General features: G+C 46.8%; 1 protein-coding gene across 2 annotated transcripts in view; it reads left to right on the plus strand.

Annotated features, from left to right (window-relative positions):
- The window catches only part of CACNB4 (calcium voltage-gated channel auxiliary subunit beta 4), an 81,248-nt gene that overhangs the window by 43,587 nt on the left and 16,475 nt on the right, over positions 1 to 21,186 (plus strand). For both annotated transcript variants that reach the window (XM_058839229.1, XM_058839230.1), the window contains 7 exons: positions 12,475 to 12,594; positions 12,846 to 12,968; positions 16,090 to 16,220; positions 17,012 to 17,088; positions 17,856 to 17,875; positions 17,985 to 18,065; positions 19,753 to 19,811. In XM_058839229.1, the coding sequence (XP_058695212.1) occupies positions 12,475 to 12,594; positions 12,846 to 12,968; positions 16,090 to 16,220; positions 17,012 to 17,088; positions 17,856 to 17,875; positions 17,985 to 18,065; positions 19,753 to 19,811 (611 nt within the window). The remainder of the gene's footprint in view (positions 1 to 12,474; positions 12,595 to 12,845; positions 12,969 to 16,089; positions 16,221 to 17,011; positions 17,089 to 17,855; positions 17,876 to 17,984; positions 18,066 to 19,752; positions 19,812 to 21,186) is intronic.

Below are 21,186 nucleotides of genomic sequence, written 5' to 3' on the forward strand. Positions count from 1 at the left end.
CTCAGATATAACACACAAACCCATCAGGTTCCACAGCCTCTGTGTTGTCTGCAGGAGGAAGCTTCCTGTGATTTCTTTTTCAGGTTCTGTGCGTGCAGGGGGAAGATGCCTTCAAAGGGACGTAACTTTGCACAGATATTTTGTGTCTTCCTTCACAAGCAAGAATTTAATTTATAAAAGATGTATGAGATCTCTTTGGTATCGGAATCGAATGTTTTACATTCTACAACAACATGTAATTATTCATAAAGCTTGTCTGCCTTTCTTCTGGATGGTCTGATCTCATACAGGTAAAGAAATCCCAGTTGTATCCTCAGAGTAACAACCACAACAGCGCAAATAAATACAAACACTGCAGTGTTGTTTTGCTGAGAGCCGATCAGTGAAGAGATCTCCAAAGGCATCACAGCTTTTACAGGCTGGTTTTGCTGAACATTTTCAAACCAATCTAAAACCAGAAGCACACATTCCTTTAAATCTGAAATGAAATGTAGGTTTCAGAGGAGCTGCACTGATGTATTTCATTAAAGTGCAGCCCAAAAGTCCTGATGGCTGCACGTTCCTTTCAGCTGTTAAATAATTCCTCCCTTTGCCTTTTCACCCAAGTGCAGTTGCTGCATTAGTTGCAAAAATATATAAAAAAAGGGAGAAAAAGCCACTTCCAGCAGCTGGGAGCTGAAGCAGCTTTCCCCCATCACAGCATTTCAGGAAGGCAGTGAGCAAAGTGTTCTCCCAAGTGGCTGCTGCAGCGGGTCCTGCTGCAATCTCTGGAGAGCTGAGGCTCTCTGCGAGGGATTTGCGTTCGTTTTTTTCCGCTCCTTTCTCATAGAGAGTCCCTCTGTGCCTGTGCCTGGAATTGTAATGGTGCTGCCAGAGGGGAGGAATGAGTTTCATCCTGCTCCTCTCCGGTTTTCCTGCCGGCACATCCCGGGGAGCTGGCCAGGCTGCACGGACAGCACTGCTGGGGAGGAGGAGCAGCCCCTCCTCCCCGAGGCTCAGCACGTTTTTCCTCTCATTTATTGATGTCCCTTTGCTAGTTTGGGGATGTCAGCAGTGTGCCTGGCACAGAGGTGGGGAAGGGGATGTGTCAGGGCAGCTCGAGAGAGATGCAGGCACAAATGTCAACAGGAGCCGGCTCCAATCCCGGCTGTGCCTGTGATGCTCACTCTGCTCTTCCCTGCTGGAAAAGATGTTCAGGAATGCAGGAATCACAGAACAGCCTGGCTTGGAAGGGACCTCAGAGCTCTTCTCCTTCCACCCCGTGCCATGGGCAGGGTCACCTTCCACTCCAAGCTCTGCAGAACCTTGCAGGCTGCCGGGGATGGGGCAGCCACGGCTTCTCTGGGCGGTCCTCCTGGAGAGGAGGTGCATGAGCTGTGCCTCCAAGGAAATCAGGATTTTGGACTTTCCCTCTGCTGTGTGCCATTGGCGGGGCTGGGGAAAAATCCTCCTTTGGGGATGGAAGGTGAGGCTGGGTGCCCAAACCTCACCTTGTCCTTGTGTCCATGGAAGATCAGGGCAGGAACACCGTCCCCTCCCTGTCTCAGGAAGGTTTGGGAGGCTCATCCCTTGGTGGGAGCACTGGCTCAGGGGGATGACCACACATGGAAGGTGCTGCTGGAGGTGCTGCACAGGGATGGGGATGCTGGGCACGGCGGGGAGCTGCTCTGGCAGGGCAGCACACGGAGCTGGAGGAGCTCCAGAGCAGGAGCAGGGACAGCAGTGTAGGAATTGGATCATCCTGCAGGTCTATGCTGTGGGAAGTGGGATGTGCACAGCTGAACACAGCCCCGATCCCACAGGAGCCATCGACTTCCAGGGACAGAGCTCCTGGCACGGGAAACGCACGGCAAGGAGGAAATAACAAACAGTTCACGCTAAAACACCAGAAAAATGGGAGTTTAGCAGAAGCCTTTCCTTCCTTCAGGAATTATCCTGAAGCACAGAGCTCTCCTGGTGATGTGTCTCCTGCATGGAGTGCCAGGGATGCACTGACACACGGCCTGTGTCCATCCCCAATCCCTGCTGGGCCTGGATCACATTGTCCTGCTGGAAATCTCTGCTCCAGCAGCTGCAGTGCAAGGGGAGGGCTCTGGCCACCAGCAGCAGTTTGGTGCTGGGGCTTTGCTTTGTTCAACCCAAGGCAGAAAGGGAATTTGGGAACTTGCTGAAGTTCAGGCTAGTTTTGGATTGACATCCTTCCCCCTCATCATTCTCTTCCTCTGGAAATGGATTTGCATCCGATGTCAGTGAGACGCTTCCCTGGCCAGGGGAACTCACTCGGGGTAACATCAGCCACCACCCTCCAATTTTGAGATGAGTTCCTTACTTGGGACTTTTGTGCTCTGGCTGCTCATCTTGGAATGTTTCCTTCCTCCTGCTGGATGCTTTTCTGTTCCTTTGACCATTCCCTGCCTTTTTGATTGCATTTCAGTGCAGATTTATAGGCCAACAGCAGAACCTTTGACATTTTCTTTTGGAGCTCTGCTACAGTATCCTAAAATAAGGGCAAAGCTTTTTTAAAGGTTTTAAATCTTGTCAAGATTGACAGATTCCACTTCTGACAAGGCCTTTTTTTTTTTTTTTTTTTACCTTCTTTCAGCAAAAAAACAGTACCCAAGTGTTTAAAGTTGTCCTGTTTGCTCTTGCAGATTTGTGTTTACTGGTGCATGTGAGAACTTGGATAGAGAAGGAGTTTTTTGCACAGAATGAGACCATCAGGGTCTTTCTCAGTTATTGCTTGTGCCAAATCAAAGGGGTTGTGAGTAAGAAAGTGATTCCTAAAGGATTTTTTCCCTTGATTAGAATGCTTGTTGGTCACTAGCAAGAAGCTAGTACTAAACTATTGTTTCTCCTAAGATATTTCATCAATAATCCATTTTATGATAAAACTGGAGGCAGTTATTAAAAAAAAAATAAAAAAAATCTTTGAATTTTTAATATTTAACTCTCTAAATTACTGTCAATCATCAAATCCCAGAACAGGTTGGGTTTGAGGGCCCTGATGACCAGATAGTCATAAGAATTTGGGAAAATACGTTCACAACGTGTGAAAAAAAAGATTTATGGTGGCTGGAGTTGAGATACAGCACAAAGTTCTGGCTGTTCCCTCCTCCTGTATTTGCATTTCCCCCTGTCATTACTACCTTCCCATTTATCCCAACAGGGAATACACAGAGGACTGTTTTGCCAGTGGCATCCCCAGATTTTTTTTTTAAATCTTGGCTATTTATTTGTTCCTGCTTCTCATTTCCCAAAATAGCAGTTGATTGTTTGTCCTGTGTTTTGTTGGTTCTCACAAACCACCTGGGAATACCTGATAACAACAAGTCCCTCTCCCAACAGTGTTTTGTATTAAGTGTGTGGAGCAAAATCTGAGTAGGAGCAGATATGGAAACAACAAAATTGTCAGTGGGGGATATTTCCCCCCATTTTATGCCAAAAACCAAGCAGTTTTGGGGGAGCAGGTGAGCTCAGAGTGCTCTCAGAGCTGCAGGATTTGGGCAGAGCTGCTGGAATTGAGCCCATTGAATTCCCAGCCTTATCCCTGTGAATTCCCAGTGGGCAGCACAGTCCTAGAAAGTCCTTGGGCTCCATGGTTGATTACAGCAATTAAGGAGCATAAAGTGTGGCTCAAATATTACCTCAGCAGGTGACAGCAAAATGTCTTTTCTCTTGTATTTTGCTCTCAGCACGTTGAGTTTTTCGATTGCAAGGGCTCAGGGGAAGGAGTTGCTATTTACAGCCTGCACAGCACTGGGAAAATTAGGGCTTTTTCCTCCTAAGATATTCCTAGCCATCCATAAGAGCTTCTTGGAGGTTTGGTCAGGTGGTTTGATTTGCTGCAAGAAAAGTAATCGGAGATCATGGCAGCTCCTTGGGAAAGAGAAGGAAAAAAAGTACCAAAAAAAAAAGAGTAGAAAATGTAAAATAAAATAAAATGCTCTGTTTGTAAGCCTCATTTATCAGTGTTTAAAGCAGCTTCTAAACCTCCTGGTTTGGAAGCTTTTGGAAGGAAATAAAACCATAACATAGCACAACATACCCAGCCTAGGCCCAAACTCCATCCATTAAGCTTGGCTTAAATTAAGCAGCGTGAAATTCATTTCAACAATGCCCTCCCAGCATGTCACAATTCCTTCCCTTTCACTACCCAGCGTGAACATTTTAAACAAAGTCATTTTCCTATAATTCTGTTGAAGATGGGAGTCTTCTGGTTCTGTGATTCTGTGACGTTCTAAAGCACTTCTGTTGGAAAAAAAAAAAGTAAAATAAATATTCAGGGTTATTTTGGTTGTGTAAAGCCTGATGGTGTGGGAAGTGGTGACACCACTCTAGAAGAAAATCAGGACACTGTAATCATCAAAATCCTTAAAAAAAGATGTATATTCTTTAAATTAGCTGTTGGAATTAGGAAGAACATGCAGTGAAAGCAGACAGGTGGCAAGGATCTTCTCAACAGTGAGGAAAATTCCACTTCATTCCTCACATGTAGAATACCCTGAAGGTTTTTGTGATGCACATCCTTGCTTTGGGGGCTGAAGTATCCTGAGTGTGTTTGAAAGAGATGGACTGGTTTTATTCGTTGGGAAGTTGAAAAATCATTTCAGCTAATAAATGGGTGCTGCTGAACACTCCCCCAGGAAAATAAACCGAATTTTTTCCTTTGTTCAGCCTAGAGAGGAGAAGGACTTGGGGACACCTCTCTGTGTCCTTCCAGGGATCATAAAAGTGAGGGAGAGGGACTGGGGATGAGGGATGGAGGGACAGGACTCAGGGAATGGCTTGGGGATGGATGGGATATTGGGAATTGGGAATTCCTGGCTGGGCTGGAATTCCCAGAGCAGCTGTGGCTGTCCTGGATCCTGGCAGGGCCCAAGGCCAGGCTGGAGCAGCCTGGGACAGTGGGAGGTGTCCCTGCCCATCCAGGGGTGGCACTGGATGGGATTTAAGTCCCTCCCAACCCAAACCAGTCTGGGATTTTGGGATTCTGTTGTGTCTGAGAGCGGTGCCAGGCCAGAACATGAGCAGGCCCTTGGCACAGCTCAGCCTGCTTCTCCCAAAGGTGACCTGGTGACAGGAGAGCCCCAGGGAGAGCAAAACAAGCATGAAACCAAAAGGGAAATGGAGATAAACTGGAACAGAGTGAAGCAAGAGGAGAAATGGGAGCTCATCCCCTTGCAGATCCCAAGTTAAATATCCCTGTTGCAGTAACAAGGAGCTAGATGGAGGTGTGATTTTTATTTTTATTTTTTAAGAAATGATCCACCCCTGTCAGCAGGAGCTCTCCGTGGCAGGCAGCTCAGGAGGATGATTGGAGGGTGGTTTAGGAATACACCACGTTATTCCAGCACTTCCTGGCTGAAGCCTGCATGTCTGAGGGAATGCTGTGGCAGACCACATATGGCAGCCACAGATGCCTGTGTAGTTGGGAGGATGATTAAGTTTAGTTTGGGGGCAGTATTTGTAATTTATTTTTTTTTTCTGGAGACTTATGGAACATTCTTGACTTTCCAGCATGTTATGTGGGACAGACACAGAGCATCCTCCTCACAGCAGAGCTCATTTCGGATACCAGGTGCACTTTTATTATCAGGTTTCATCAAACCCAACAGCAGCAGCTTCCCCAGAGCCTTGGGAAGATCATTCAGTGCTTTCAAGAGCTGAAGTAATTAGAAAAAATAAAGCAGTGTCTCTGTGCCGTTGCAGCTTTAGTTTGGTGCCTTTTATCATGGAAAAATAGCACCTTTTTTTTTCTCTCCTGGGACTGCTGAATAGCTCTCCTGAAAAAGAGAGACCAGCTGCAGAGAGTGAAGCAAAATTCAGGCTGGAGGTGTTCAGGTGTTGATTCAGTCCCAGGTCTCACAACCTGCATTTGGAATAAAGCACAGATCAGAGTATTCCCAGGCAGATCTTTGCTGCTTTATTGCTGAACAAAAATATGGAATTTGAAAGGTTTGTGTGTTCAAATTTTGAACATTTTGTTGGGTGAAAACCACCTGAGCCTGTAGCCATCCCTGTGGCTGTGATCCTCACCTTCCCCTTGGCTCCGAGCCTGCGGGAAAAGTGCTTTGGGTGTTATTTTGTGGAGGAAGATCTGAATTTTTAACCTGTGAAAAAAGAAAAGTTCAGAGCAGCTCATCTATTCTCTAACCACTACCTCAGGCTTTGTGGGTACCTGCAATGCCAGCTAAGCAAAATCTTGTGCCTTGCATGTTCATTTGAACATTACCAAAAGAGATGGGAGTATTTTGGCAGTAAATACAGATATATATTACCAGTATTTTTTTTAAACTCCATTTCTTAAATGTAGCAACACAATCTGTGCCGAACTGAAGGCAGCTGGAGAAAGGAGATAGACTGCAAGATTTGAAATCCAGGGGGAAAAAAAAAAAGAGATCAGGAAATGTTGGAAGAATTGCCCTATTTTCTAACAATTAGTATTCCCAAAGAAAAAAACATGTTCTAACTACCTAGTAATTTCCAAATTGCTGAGACACCTAATGAGTTGTTTTAAATAAATTTACCAAACATATAGAAGGAAATAATTGCTGAGCATTTAATTCTGAAATCACAACTCAATGCCAAGCGGTTGTGCAGCTGCCTCGTGTGTGTTGGGGATTCAGCAAGAAAATCATTTGCTTGGGAGCTGAACCTTGTCCTGGTTGGACTTCCAGTGCCACATCCACATGGGAATTTGTGCAGAAGTCCCACTGAACCTCTTTTTCCTCCTGGATTTCCATGTTTTTAACATTGCAGGAGCTGGAATGGATTTTGTAATTCGAGGGGGATGTTACTAATTCCAGAGGATATTAAAGCAAAGCAGGGGATGTGTGATCTCTCCACCCTTTTCCACATGGGAATAACTTTGCTTTCCCTGCTGCTCCTGCCTGCAGCTCCCATGGAATTCTCCCTCCAGTCTGGGCTAGGACTCTGCAGTATTTTACTGGGCACACACAGATTTTCCTGGCCCCAGTTTCCATTGCAGCACAGCAAGGTTTTCACGCCAAAGGAAGAGATCCCCACTGTTTTGTATTTGCCTTTTAATTAATTACATCACCTGCCCAGTAATTAAATTTAGCTGCCCACCCTGAGTGCTGGGATGAGATGAGTATCAACTGTGGTGGCCACTGGTATTTAAAACATGGGGGTTTCTTAAATCCTCAACTTCTGGTTCTTGTTTTCATGTAAAAATGAGTTAATACTTATTTTCTGTGACCCCCATCTCCATGACATACTTCTAGTAGTAACCTGTGAGTTAAACCTGCTCTTGTGCACCTGGACCAGGGACATCTTCGTGTTGGGGCTTGGAGTGAGCTGCTTCCCCAAGGAATAACTCTGCTGTGAGTTTTGTGGGTTTTTGAAGTGATTTCTGGAACATCAGTGGCATATGGCAGCATATGGCCCTGCAGCCATCCCTGTGCCTGTTTGTTCTCCTTGTGCTGTGTCAGGAGCTCTGTCAGGTCTCTGGGAGCTCGTCAGGGAGGGATGTGGCCTCGATTCCCCCAGGAACTTGCAGAGGGCTGAGGACACTTGGGCTTTTTTCCAGTCGAGGCTCCAGTTTGGGATGAATTTGCCTTGGGGGAAAGGGAGGATGGGCTGATGAAGCTTCCTGCCAATGAAAGGGCTGGGAGAGCTGGGGGTGCTCAGCCTGAGGAAGAGAAGGCTCTGGAGGAACCTCAGAGCTCCTTGCAGAGCCTAAAGGGGCTCCAGGAGAGCTGGAGAGGGACTGGGGACAAGGGATGGAGGGACAGGAGCCAGGGAATGGCTCCCAGTGCCAGAGGGCAGGGCTGGATGGGATATTGGAAAAAATTGTTTTCTGGGAAGGGGATGAGGCTCTGGCACAGGTTTCCCAGGAAAGCTGTGGCTGCCCCTGGATCCCTGGAAGTGCCCAAGGCCAGGTTGGACAGGGCTTGGAGCAACCTGGGCTCGTGGAAGGTGTCTTGGCCTGGAACGAGATGAGCTGTGAAGTCCCTTCAACCCAAACCAGTCTGGGATTCCATGATTCCATGTCTGCTAAAATATTTTAGTTGAGCTCCTGGCCAATTTAAAAGCATTGAAGTGACCTCTGGTTGAGCTGTTTGGTCTGCTGGGTAATCTCAGAGTTCAGCATCAGGACAGGATCTTGGGGAATTTGGCTTCCTGTGTCTTGCAGGATGTGAATGCCTTGAGTGTCCAAAGACCTGTGGGGAAACTGGGAGGTGCCAGGTGGGATTGGTGCTGGGGAAGAAGAGGAGCACAGGAGAAGAGGGTGGGACAGGAGGGGTTTTTTTCCCCTGTTTTTTTTTTCCATTCCATGCTGTCCCCAGCTCGGATGTTATTCCATCTCCAGCATTCCCAAGAACTGGCTGCCTGGAGGAGCGCTGTGTGACCTGCCAGCGCCGTGGGTGCAGAGTGAGCTCTGTGCTCCTGCACTGACATCTCTCATTTCCCAGCTGAGCACAGGAGAGTGTCTGAGCACAGAGCTCTCCCTGCATGCCTGCACATCCCAGGATGCAGGAATGCATCCCCCTGCAGTAAGGCTGGCCTCACAGAGAAGGCAGGAGCTCTTTGTGAGCAGGGATGTTTTCCCAAAGGCTCTCCAGGTTGGGATAGACCCCACAGCACCCTAAATCTTTTCAGGAGAGGCTGCCTGTCATCTGGCTGATTGGAGCTGCTAATGGATCGCTGCTTTAATTGCATGAGCAGTGTGACAGAGCATTCCTTAGGGATGGAGGGACAGCAATCCGGAGCTGTGGATTTGTGGCGCTTGGGGAAAAATTATTTGCAAGCTCAGTAAGTCTTTATTTTTTAGCTGTAACAGCTAAAGGTTGATTATTCCTTCAGTGAACACAAAGGCTGGATGTTGTAGTGTCCAGGAAGAGGATTCATGTCACCTCTTCCTCCCTAAAATGCTCCCATTTCCACCCTGTCCGTCAGCCTCGTGTAAGACCAGTCAGTGAGCAGGAGAATAAAAATAAACAGACCCACTGTTCTTTCTGCTTTACCCTTCTCCTTGGAGTTTTTGGGATTGTTTCAAACCTCCATGTTTTTTTGCTAAGCTGAATTACGTTAGTTGATGAGAGAGGGAGAAAATAATTAATAAATTGCACAAAAAAATGGATTCACAGGAGCCCAAAGTGTAAAGGCTGTGAACTAAGCAGCGAGTCTTTCATTGCCTTGAATAATGTAATTATCTAGAAAAGCCTGTTTCTTTCAAATTGCCAAATCTGGTGTCACTTGAACTCATTAAATCCCCACTTGATGAAGTTCCTCTGTCTCCCAGAGGGTCATGGGATTTGGGTTAGGTAAGGGTGGGATTGATAATTGGTCCTCAAATATTATGTGTAAAACTGTGGGCACAGGTGATATCCCCAAGTGACCCGGCTGCTGCTCTAAGCAATGTGAAAATAAAGCAGTTACAGGGTCTTTTTATAGAATCCCAGAATCACCAACATTGGAAAAGCCCTCCAAGATCAAGTCCAGGCTGTGCCCAAACCCTCTCCTTGTCACCAGCCCAGAGCACTGAGTGCCACATCCAGTCCTTCCCTGGACACCTCTGGGGATGGAGATTCCACCATTCCCTGGGTAGCCCTTTCCAGTGTCTGACCACAATTTCCATTAAGAAATTCTTCCTTTGGGAACCCCTTGGTGTACAAAAAAAGATGGGAAATGGCTTTTTTTTTCTTTTCCTCCCGTTGCCTATTGCAGTTTCAGCAAGTAGGAGCTGTCAGAGCAGAACTTGGTGCTGAGCAGACAGCAGTGTTTGTGTTGGATTGTTGGGCAATATTCTGTCAATATCCCACAATATTTCTGGCAATAATTCTGATCTTCAATCAAACATTTCAAACAGAACCCAAAATTCAATACAAGTTTGGCTCCTTTTCTGCCCCTCTTGCTGCTATTTGCAGAACGGTGCCTGGTTTTCAATGTGATGCTGCAGCTCAGCACCATGTGAGTCACAGTCCTGGGGCTGCATCTTCCAGATAAGCCACTCGCTGTTTGGAACAACTTGGGAGAGCCGGGATCATGCGGATGTGATTGTACCAATCCCTCTCACTTGGCACACAGGCACTGCTCAGCCTGGCAGAGCAGCCGGGGGTGGCCTGGCAGCGTCAGCTGCTCTGCCTGAGGCTGCTTCTGACAGCAGTAAATAAGTCACTGTTCAAACACACACCAGTAAAAACCAGTATGGGCTCTGCTTCTGTCCAGTTCCCTCGCTGAGCTACATAAAATAATATGTATATATATGAATAAACAGGTAGCAGTGGCCCAGGGGTGCCCAGGTGGGCAAGAGCTGAGCCGGTCCCTGAGCTGGCACTGCTGGGGCAGCTCCCGTGCTGGGGACAGCTCTGGGACAGGAGGGACACTGAGAAAGGGCTGGAGAATTCCTGAGAGAGCTGAGAAAGGGCTGGAGAATTCCTGAGGGAGCTGGGAAAGAGCTGGAGAATTCCTGAGGGAACTGGGAAGGGGCTGGAGAATTCCTGAGGGAGCTGGGAAGGGGCTGGAGAATTCCTGAGGGAGCTGGGAAGGGGCTCAGACTGGAGAAAAGGAGGATCCAGAGGGGAAAAGCTCTGCAGCAGAGTCCTCCCCAAACTCCCCTCACTTTTTTTTCCCCTCACGTTTTCTCCCAGTTTTTGATTTTCCCCTCACGGCAAAGGAGACCCTGAGGGGCTGGAGCGTGGCCAGGGAAGGGAACAGAGCTGGGAAGGGGCTGGAGAATTCCTGAGGGAGCTGGGAAGGGTCTGGAGAATTCCTGAGGGAGCTGGGAAGGGACTGGAGAATTCCTGAGGGAGCTGGGAAGGGGCTGGAGAATTGCTGAGGGAGCTGGGAAGGGGCTGAGCCTGGAGCAAAGGAGGATCCCGAGGGATCTTTTCCCTCTCTGGAATTCCCTGGCAGGAGGGGACAGCCGGGGGGGTCGGGCTGTGCTGGCAGGGAACAGGGACAGGAGGAGAGGGAACGGCCTCAGGCTGGGCCAGGGCAGCTCAGGGGGGACAGCAGCAGGAATTTCCCCATGGAAAGGGCGCTCAGGCTGTCAGAGGTGTCTGTGTGAGGCCTGGCCAGGCACTGTGGCTGCAGAGTTCCCTGGTCTCTGCTACATCCCGAAGGAAGCAGAGGGAAGAGCAGGATGTGCAGCTTCCCAGCTGGGAAAAGCTGAGCTGCTGCCAACACCTAATGCCAGTGTTCAGCCTGGACCCTGAACTCCTGTGTCTTCCCAGCCCTTCCCTGCTCTCCCTGAATGTGGGATGTCCTGGAAGGAAACTCCTGGTGTGTTTAAAATCACAGCTGGGGGTGAAGCTCCTGTTGGCAAATCCCATTTGTGGCCTGGAGGAAATCTGATATGAGTATGGAGCAAGGAAAGAGCACAGGCTCATCCGTTATTCTTAGCCAGAAGTCTTCTGATGGATGTGGATCCACAGGGATCCACAGGGATGGACAGGGATCCACAGGGATGGACATGGATCCACAGAGATGGACAGGGATCCACAGAGATGGACAGGGATCCACAGAGATGGACAGGGATCCACAGGGATGGACATGGATCCACAGAGATGGACAGGGATCCACAGGGATGGACATGGATCCACAGCAGTGGACAGGGATCCCCAGGGATGGTCCTGTATTCACAGCAGTATTTAAGAATATGTGATTTTTCCATGGACAGTAAGAATACTGACAGTGCCTGTGCTGCAGGATATAAATCAGTGTAAGGAAAAAGGATAATAATAATAAGGTTAAGATGCTGTAGATTTGCTTTGTTGGAACACACAAAGCCACAGATTGATCAGGGTTTACTCCTGATGTTTACCATTCCCTGTTTTACAAGGTTAAAGCCCTGTTTTTCCACTGGCCCCACACACAAAGATCAGGTGTGTGGGATGCTGGAGTCATCTCTGGTCTCTACAAAGAGAGGAGCTACTCCACTCTTCGAGGGTTGCTAGATAATGAAAAATATCAAAAAAATGGCAAAAAATCCCAACAGTGGCAACACCTTTCCTTCCTCACAGGCTGCTGCTGCTCTCTGCTGCTGCCTGAATGTGCTGGTTTTGTGTCATATCAATACCGAGCTATTGAGTAGCTTTAATAATGTCATTTTTGCCACCTTTTCCCCCCTAGAAGCCCAGAACAAAGCTCTGTATGAGTGAGAACAAAGCCCTTACACAATGGAGTGTATTCATGGGGAGGGATGATTCAAACCAAGCTTTATAATTCCTTAATTATATTTGATGTGGCCTAACCCTTGACAATCCCAAGTCTGAGGTTGTCAAACAGGATATGACTATTATAAAGACTTTTGGACAGTGCCCACAGCTGAGCTGGATTTCACCATGTCAGTAAGAAAGTGAAGGAGATTTTTGTCTTTGGAAAACTCACTGAAACAAAAAAAAAAAAAAAAAAAAAAAAAAAAAAAAAAAAAAAAAATTATAAAAGTGTGGGAGGAGGGGGTTTGTGTTCCTTACCTGTGTTTTCTTAGTGATCTGGATTTCCTTTCAGGGCTCAGCAGATTCGTACACGAGCAGACCCTCAGACTCTGATGTCTCTTTGGAAGAGGACAGGGAAGCAATCCGCCAGGAAAGGGAGCAGCAAGCAGCCATCCAGCTTGAGAGGGCCAAGGTGTGTTCTCTTCCCTGAATCATGTGCCAGTTACCTTCTGCCTGCTGGTAAAATTCACTTTTCCTTTTGAAATACTGAGTCAAAGTATCTGCAGAGAAGATGTTTGGGGAGTTTAGTGTAAATATTCTCCTCTAAATGGGGCTATTCTCCAGGGAGCTGAACTCTGCTGGCCTGGGGGAAATTATTAGGGCTGAATTTTTATGGATGAAAAGTTCCCAGTGTTTTTGATGTGTTTTTTTTCCTGTTTGTAGTCCAAACCAGTAGCATTTGCTGTCAAGACCAACGTGAGTTACTGTGGGGCTCTGGATGAAGATGTTCCTGTCCCAAGCACTGCCATCTCCTTTGATGCCAAGGACTTCCTCCACATTAAAGAGGTAAAACCAAGGAAAAGGGAATATTTTTGGAGGCCAAAGGCTTTGACTTGAACAACTGAGCCATATCCAGGAGTGCTGAGAGAGGGCAGGAAGGCACAATGAGGACGAGGTGGTTCTGCACCCTGGGGTGCTTATCCTGCCCTTTTGGAGCACTTGGTGTTACCAACATGTTGGAATTTCATCACACAGGAAGGAAATAATGCCCTTTAAAGTGGTGGGTTCAGATTCTTTTCATCAGAACAAGTTTGTGATGGGTCAGAGATGGTGCAGGAGAAGGGGATTCCGTGGAGCAGCACCAGGTCACACCAGGTCTTCAAGAAAACACCAGATAGGCTCCCTTCCAGAGAGGAAGTAACACTTAGGGTAATACAGTAAGCAAAGAAAATCCTGAAGAGGACAGATGCAAAAATAAGGGAAAAAAATGGGAATAAATGAGCCCTGAGTATGGCTTTGGTAGAGAAAATTGCATTTTATTGCATGCTGAGCATATTTTCTACAATGTTTTATCTGAAGTGAGCCCTCCACATTTGCATAACCCCCTGTTGTGCTATGGATTGGTACAGAGGCTTGCAGCTTGCAAAAGCACTTTTTCATCTCTCCATTTTGGGTTTATTTTGGGGTGTTCAGTGCTCATCTGTGTCTTTCTTTGAACACGTGTTCATCATCACTCCCGAGCACTGATCTCCCTTAGACAGAGCACATTCAGGAGGAAAACACCTGCTGCTGCCCCTCCTCTGGTGCTGGAACAGGGAATTGCTTCACATCCCCCCTCCCTGAGAGAGAAAGGCAGTAAATTCCCTTTTTTTTCCAGTTTTTAATCTTGGTTTTCCTGGACGTGGCCAGCCTTATTGTCAGGGCACTGATTGAGTTGCAAGCTCCTGTCATGCTGCCCTGTACATTCTTCCAGACAAGTGTCCCAAATCCATGTCTTGGCATTCCATGAGTTGTCTTCCAAGGTCTAAAAACCCAGGATCACACCATCACTAAGCTGTAAACCATCTGTTTTACTGGTGTTTGTCAGCTCAGCCTGCCCGGAGCTGGAACTCAGTAGGATTTGGGGAAGGGTTCCCCACGCTGCAAAAAGGCTTTGCAGGATTTGTTTTCCAGTGATCTGGACCAGAACAATGGTTCCAGGTTTTGGAATGTTGCAGAGCTGGGTACAGAGCCAGGTCACCCTCTGGCAGGATGGAGCAGAGGCAGTGAGTGAGGAGCTGCTATTTTGAGGATGTGCCCTGTATGTCTCATCCGTCTCCTCCAAACTATACATTGTGTGCTTGCTTAAAGGATGAAATGGCAACAATTCCTGACAGAGCAGAAGGAATCATGGGCATGGCAACCACGGGATCCTCCCACACACAGAGTGACAGAGGGGAGGGAATGACCTAATGCAGATAAATCCTGTGTTCCTCACTGCAGCCTTGGCATTTGTGTGTTCAGATGCTCTCAGCATAACCCAGACTACTTTGGGATGGAAGGGGCCTTAAATGGGCAGGACATTTCCACCATCCCAGGCTGCTCCAAGCCCTGTCCAGCCTGGCCTTGGGCACTTCCAGGGATCCAGGGGCAGCCACAGCTGCTCTGGGTGCCCTGTGCCAGGGCCAGCCAGGAATTCCTGCCCAGAATCCCATCTCTCCCTGCCCTCTGGCAGTGGGGAGCCATTCCCTGTGTCCCATCCCTCCATCCTTTTCCCAAATGGGCAGATTCTGATCCCATGTCTAGAGGCCTCACTCTGAAGTCCATGAAGAAAGATTCCCATGGTCAGGCTGTACCTTCAGGGCCAAAATGGAGCAGGAGTTCCAACACCTTGGAACTCGGGTGTTGCAGGGATTGGTTTTGTAGAGTCAGACTGGTTTGGCTGGGCAGGGACACCTCCCACTGTCCCAGGCTGCTCCAAACCTACTCCAGCCTGGCCTTGGACACTTCCAGGGATGGGCACTCCACAACCTCTCAGTTCACTGATTTCCAGCAGCAGGATGTTGAATCCTGAAGGATTTCTCCAGTTCACAGACTGGAAGTAGCTCTGTAATTCAACATCCTTCAAATAAAGCTTTGCTCCCTACCACTGTCTGAATCAAGGTCAGAACAGCAGGAGGAATAAACACTTAGTTGGAATGATAAAATAATGGAACCTCTTGCCTAAATATATAAAAGAGGATAAAGAGGTTTTTCAGGGGATGAGGATTGCATTCCCTTAGTTTTTATTATATGTTGATATTTATGACTGGGTTAGTGTTCAAATATCTGGGTTGATAAAAACCCATTTATTTTTCAGTGCTGCATCTCTGTGTTTCAGTCATCACCAGGCACGGCTGCACCTTTGACAGTGTTTCTGTGTTCCTGCAGGAACTGAAGTGCCTGCAAATGTGGAGCCAGGAGCAGGGATGATCTTGAAGATGAGATCTCTGTGATGGCTTTTTCCTCGAGGCAGGCGAACAAAACCCATTCACTCGTGCTGCTCTTAATGACTCCAGAGTCAGTTGTGAAAAGCAATGTTTCTTTTGAACACTGAGCTGCCTAATGAAGCAGAACAGAGGAGAGGCTTTTCAGATACTTTTCTTCAAAAGCTCTGCTGGCAGCAGCTACAACAAATCCTTTTCCACTCCAGTGTCCACCAGGATCCTGCTTTTCATCTTGCCATCATTAGGGACAGACCAGACTTTGACTAAAGCAGAAAAATATATGTTACTAAAGGTCAATGATAAAATGCTATACTTTAGGTATATATTAAAATTTCTTCCTTAAGGTGAATTTGTCTTAATCTGTCATAACCTGTTAATAACATCCCTACAAATACCTGGAAAGGAGGAAGGGAAAGTGGTGATCTTTAGTCTAGACCATTAAATATGACAAGCAGTATTTGATGGGAAGCTGAAGGTGTTATTTTATGTTTGCTGCTGGGAGGTTGTTCGGTGGCCTCAGCTCCAAGAAATGGGTTCTGCTCATTAAATCAACCTTGAAATTAAATCAGCAAGGGCCAGAACGAGGGGAAACAACCTCGGTGCTCTGGTGTCACACACCGGGGTGAGCCTGGTTTATTACCCAGCGAGGAGCTCAGGAGTGTGCATAACAAAGGGAGGGAATTGTTGAGCTGGAGTAGCCAGGAACCTTTCCTGTGTTGCAGAAATACAACAACGACTGGTGGATAGGGAGGCTGGTGAAGGAGGGCTGCGAGATCGGCTTCATCCCCAGCCCGCTGCGCCTGGAGAACATCCGCATCCAGCAGGAGCAGAAGAGGGGCCGCTTCCACGGAGGGTGAGAGTGCCCTGACCTTTGAAAATCGCTTCAAATCCTTCCTCACACAGGGAAATATTTCCAAAGGTCACCTGCTGCTGCTTTATTGCAGGGAATTTGCAGTGTTGGATTTGGGATTCCCAGTGGAAGGATGGATTTGAGGAGAGCGGGAGTGGGAGATGTTGGTGATGAGAAACAAAAAAATGTGTTTGGCTGTAGGGAAGAGCAGTGAGGGATAATGACAGGAATTTCTGAGAGTTCTGTGTGCCCGTGGCCTTAGGTAAACTTGGTGCTCAAAGTCTCCTGAATTTTTCCCAGCTTTTCTTAGGTTGTGGGGTTTTTCTCCTTCCTTTTTTTCTTTTCTCTCCATTTTGGCCCAAACCAGACTTGTCAAACTCTGTGAGATCAGCTTTCCCATCCTTTATTCTTCAGCTTCCAGTCTGAGGTTTTTGAGTCTCCACCCTGCCATACCTGGAGATTGGAAACCCCTGGGAAAAGGTCTGGGAGATAAACCTGGGAGATGCTTTCAGAATGGCTGAACAGCATCCAAATTTCTTCTATAATTTTTGACACAATTTCAGAGGCAGCCAGGGGGGTCTCAATATTCAGAGCAATTACTGAGTTCAGTGAGATGCTCCTGGATTTGGATGATAAAATTCCATATTATAATGGTAAAACAGTTAATTTTTAGCTTTGTTAATTGGTTAATTTATGTTTGTATGACCTTGTGACTCCTCATGGGACAATTCCTCCCCAAAACCTCCCACATTTTGGGGTTCCTGCTGTTCATGGGGCTCTTTCTGCTGCTTTAGGAAATCCAGTGGGAATTCTTCCTCAAGCCTTGGAGAGATGGTTTCTGGCACATTTCGAGCCACACCTACAGCCACAGGTAAGCCAGGATTTATTTAAGGAAACCCTTGCTAATAATTCTGGTTAAAAACCCTGCATGAGAAATGCAGCTTTCCCCCTTTGCTGAGTTACTGAGGTGTTTTCCAGCAAAATGTTGGCATGCCCAGGGGAGGAGGACATCGATTTCCAACCATGCAGGAGCTGCTGAGGGCTGGGAAATAACCTGGGAACAGTGGCAGCTGCCCAGATCACCCAGTTTAATGGACAGAATTCCCAGTTTAATGTACAGGTTGCCCAGTTTAATGTATAGAATGCTCAGTTTAATGCACAGATCACCCAGTTTAATGCAGAGAATGCCCAGTTTACTGCACAGATCACCCAGTTTAATGCACAGATCACCCAGTTTAATGCACAGATCACCCAGTTTAATGCAGAGAATGCCCAGTTTAATGCACACATTGCCCAGTTTAATGCACACATTGCCCAGTTTAATGTATAGAATGCCCAGTTTAATGCACACTGCCCAGTTTAATGTGTAGAATGCCCAGTTTAATGCACCAATTTCCCAGTTTAATGCACAGAATGCCCAGTTTCATGTATAGATTGCCCAGTTTAATGCACAGATCACCCAGTTTAATGCAGAGAATGCCCAGTTTAATGCACACATTGCCCAGTTTAATGCACAGATTTCCCAGTTTGGTCAGGCCTGAGCAGAGAGAGGTGCACAGGGAGAAATCAAAGTTCTTTGGCAAAGGGATTTCTGGTTGCCTGGCTGTGTTTTAACCAAGCTCTCATTTGGTCTTCTAGCAAAACAGAAACAAAAAGTGGTAAGTAAAGCTTTTGTTTCCATCATATTTCCTTCTAATTGATAATTCCCAGGATTTCCCTGTGGGTGTTGTTTGCCTGGTGATCTGAAGGGTTGTTTTTTCCCTCCAGACAGAACATATTCCCCCCTATGATGTAGTGCCATCAATGAGACCTGTGGTGTTGGTGGGCCCCTCACTCAAAGGCTATGAGGTATGGACTGAGGGGTTTGCAATTAATTCAACTTTTCTCATCTCTAATCATCCTCAGTAATTCCAGGTGTGGCTCAGTGCATCTGGTTTATGATAATTTCAAGTGATTTAGCTGAAATAATTACCTGAATGTTCTGTAAGAGCTAAGAGTTACTTCAGACTTGTACTGTTTTAAGCACAGTGCAAATCCATTCTTTTCAGTGCACTTGTTCCTGATTAAATCAAGTAAAAAAGAGAATTTGTGTCTGCTACAAGCAATCAAATTAACGAGCTGGGCTCTACACATGAAAAATGTTCATCAAACCAGCCCCTGCTTTGAACTTAATTAGAAAAACATTTGAAGGAACTTCCTTGTTGTTCTCCTTTTTATTAATAAATTCAAATATTTTTCAAAGAAACCTTTAACCTTCCTAAAAGATTCCCCAGGTGGAAGTGGGCAGGAAAACATGCCCAGAGAACCAGGACAGCCTTTTTTAGGCTGCTGGAGGTTCAAGTGAGCGTTTACCACGTGCTAAAGACTTCTAGCAGGGCAGTTTAGGGAGCTCAACCATCTGGGAAGTGCTGAACCAGGAACTAAATGAACATAAAATCAAGGATACACTTCATTAAGCTTCATTAATGTTGTCAGTAATTTATAAGATAATATTAAACATACTGGAATGGTTCTTTAGGGGAGGTGAGAGCCTTGGCATAATGCAGTGTTCTGGCATTGTTTTTCTGTGAGTGACTGAAGGTGCAGCTCAGCAGAGCAGGCACTTCATGTTCTGCTCTCTGCCTTTTAATTTGATGGGGAAGTTTTTTGACAGGAGTAAATTCCCCGTGTGCTGCAGCACAGATCAATTTACCTCTGGAGTTTGGAGGGGAGAGAGAGGTTGTTTGCTCATAAAAACCTCTTCAAATCTGCCACCCTGTCTCTTTCTTAAAGAAAACAGCACTGAACACAACACCTTGAACATGCAAATGTGTGGAGATGCTAACACACAATATTAATTTCAATAATAAAAATGATTCCTCTTACTTGGGGGAAATTATTTTGCCTGTTTTTTTTTTCTGGCTAAATGCTGAAGGAATCAGTTGGAAGGAGAGAAATAAACTGGCAGAGAGGCCTGGGGGCTTTGATGAAGCTGCTGTCTGGCCTGGCAGAGAGTAATTGTCAGCCTGGGTTGTCCTGGAAAGGACAAGGAGCTGCTCAATAAATCAGATGGCAGAGATGACAGCTCTCAGATGGGCTGAGCATCTCAGATGTGCTCCGTGTCCAGCAGTGGGAAGATCCCTTTTTCTTGCTGTTATCCCTCTCTGAGAACAGTCTCCTCATCCCTGAAGCTTGGAGCCCTCTCTAAGAAGGTTGTGCAGGAGAAGCCCCAGGTGTGTCTGACACACATCCCCTGTGGTTGTGCCGTGCTGTGAAGCTTTGGGAATGGTGCTGGATGGGGCAGGGGGTGAGGAATGCTCAGTGCAGCTCAGGACAGGAGCACACACAGTGACAGCCCTGCACTTGGAGCAGTGGTCAGGAAGCTTCCATGGATTTACTCCTGAGCGCTGTGGCAGGAGCGTGGCACTGGGATGGCTCTGCCCATCAGGGGTGTTGGTTGTTGGCTGTATCCCTGCCTTCTACTCACCTCTTTCCTTCCTTTTGGCTTCTTTCTCTCCCTGTCCATCCCCTGCTCAATCTTCTCCCCTCTGCCAAGGTGACAGACATGATGCAGAAAGCTCTCTTTGACTTCCTGAAGCACAGGTTTGATGGGAGGTGAGAAACTCTGTCCTTCTCATGCTGCTTTGCCCGTGTGTTACTAACATTTCAGTGAATTACTTTATTTTTTTTTTAATGCCAGAGGGTTTGCTGCATGATCAAAGCTGATTTCCTGGCTTTGTGTCACTACTGAAGAGTGGGACACAGCTCATGGGTTACTAGGGGTGCACATGTCTGCATTTCTGCCATGGCTGGGCTAGGATTTCTTAACTAAAACAAGAATTCTGTCTCAGTGTCTTCCCAACACCTAAGAAAAATCAGCTCTAAAATATTCCTTATATAAGATTTTATTTTGACTGCCTTAAGCAGGCAAAAGTACTGAAAAGGGTGGTTGGAAGAAGGAAATGCTGAGAAATAAAACACAGAAAAGGAATTGTAAGGAAAGCTTATCTTCACCTGGAGCATTTCCTGGTGAGCTGGAGAGGATAATTTGGATTTCCTTGCTAGGAGCACTGGTTTGGTCCATGGCATCACCTCAGTCCCTGCAGGTGTCTGCTGCATCTTTGGGATGTTCTGCCCTTCCCAGTTAGCTCAGGATATTCCAGCTGGGAAAAGAAGCTGTTCTGGTGATACAAAACACTAAGTCAGGTTTGGAATACCCAAAGCATGGGCACCAGGGCAGGAGAAATGATGTTCTGTAGAAGAGCTGGAGCGGGATTTGTGGATTTTAGGAGAGAGGAGGTGGCAGAGCTGAACTGATCCCTAAACAGCTCAGAGAGAACATTTAATGGTCAACTTCTGTGCAAAGCATCTCCTCTCCTGGCCTGTTCTGAGCTGCTCAGCTCAAGTGATTTTCTGGAAATCCTAATTCCATTGGCAGCTGGATCAGGTGGGAGTATGAAATTTCAGCAGTGGAGAGCTCAGTGCCACCAGCAGCCTGAGACCATTGATTTTAGCTCTGAGGAACTCAGGAAAAAGTTGCTTCTTGCTCCTTCTGCCAACTTCTATGGCTTTGTGGTCTTTATCCTCCCTCCCTTTTCTTTTTTCTTTCTTTCCTTCTTTCTTTCCATCTCTTGTGCAGTTTTGGGAGAGGTCCACGTTACCAAGAAAGGGGCTGAGTGTCCAAGGAAGAGCCTTTCCAAAGGCTTCAGCAAAACCTGACTGCTTCCCTGCCTCTGAATTCCCTTGGCTTTGCCAGCTCCTTCCTTTGCAACTGCAACCTCCCCTGCTGGCCAGTGAGCCAGAGACCCCACAATCCATTCATTTCTGTTTTAAACTAATTTTTACTTTTGGCCTCTACTGTATTTTCTGGCAATGCATTTATTTATGTATTATGCAGAAAAATAACTGCACTTCTTTTTAACCCTGCAGCTGAAAAACGTCACTTAGAGCTGCATAAATCTTAGGTTATGTGCAAAAGCTGCTGCTCATT

Source organism: Poecile atricapillus, chromosome 5 (genome assembly GCF_030490865.1).
Source record: "Poecile atricapillus isolate bPoeAtr1 chromosome 5, bPoeAtr1.hap1, whole genome shotgun sequence".
Lineage (NCBI taxonomy): Eukaryota > Metazoa > Chordata > Aves > Passeriformes > Paridae > Poecile > Poecile atricapillus.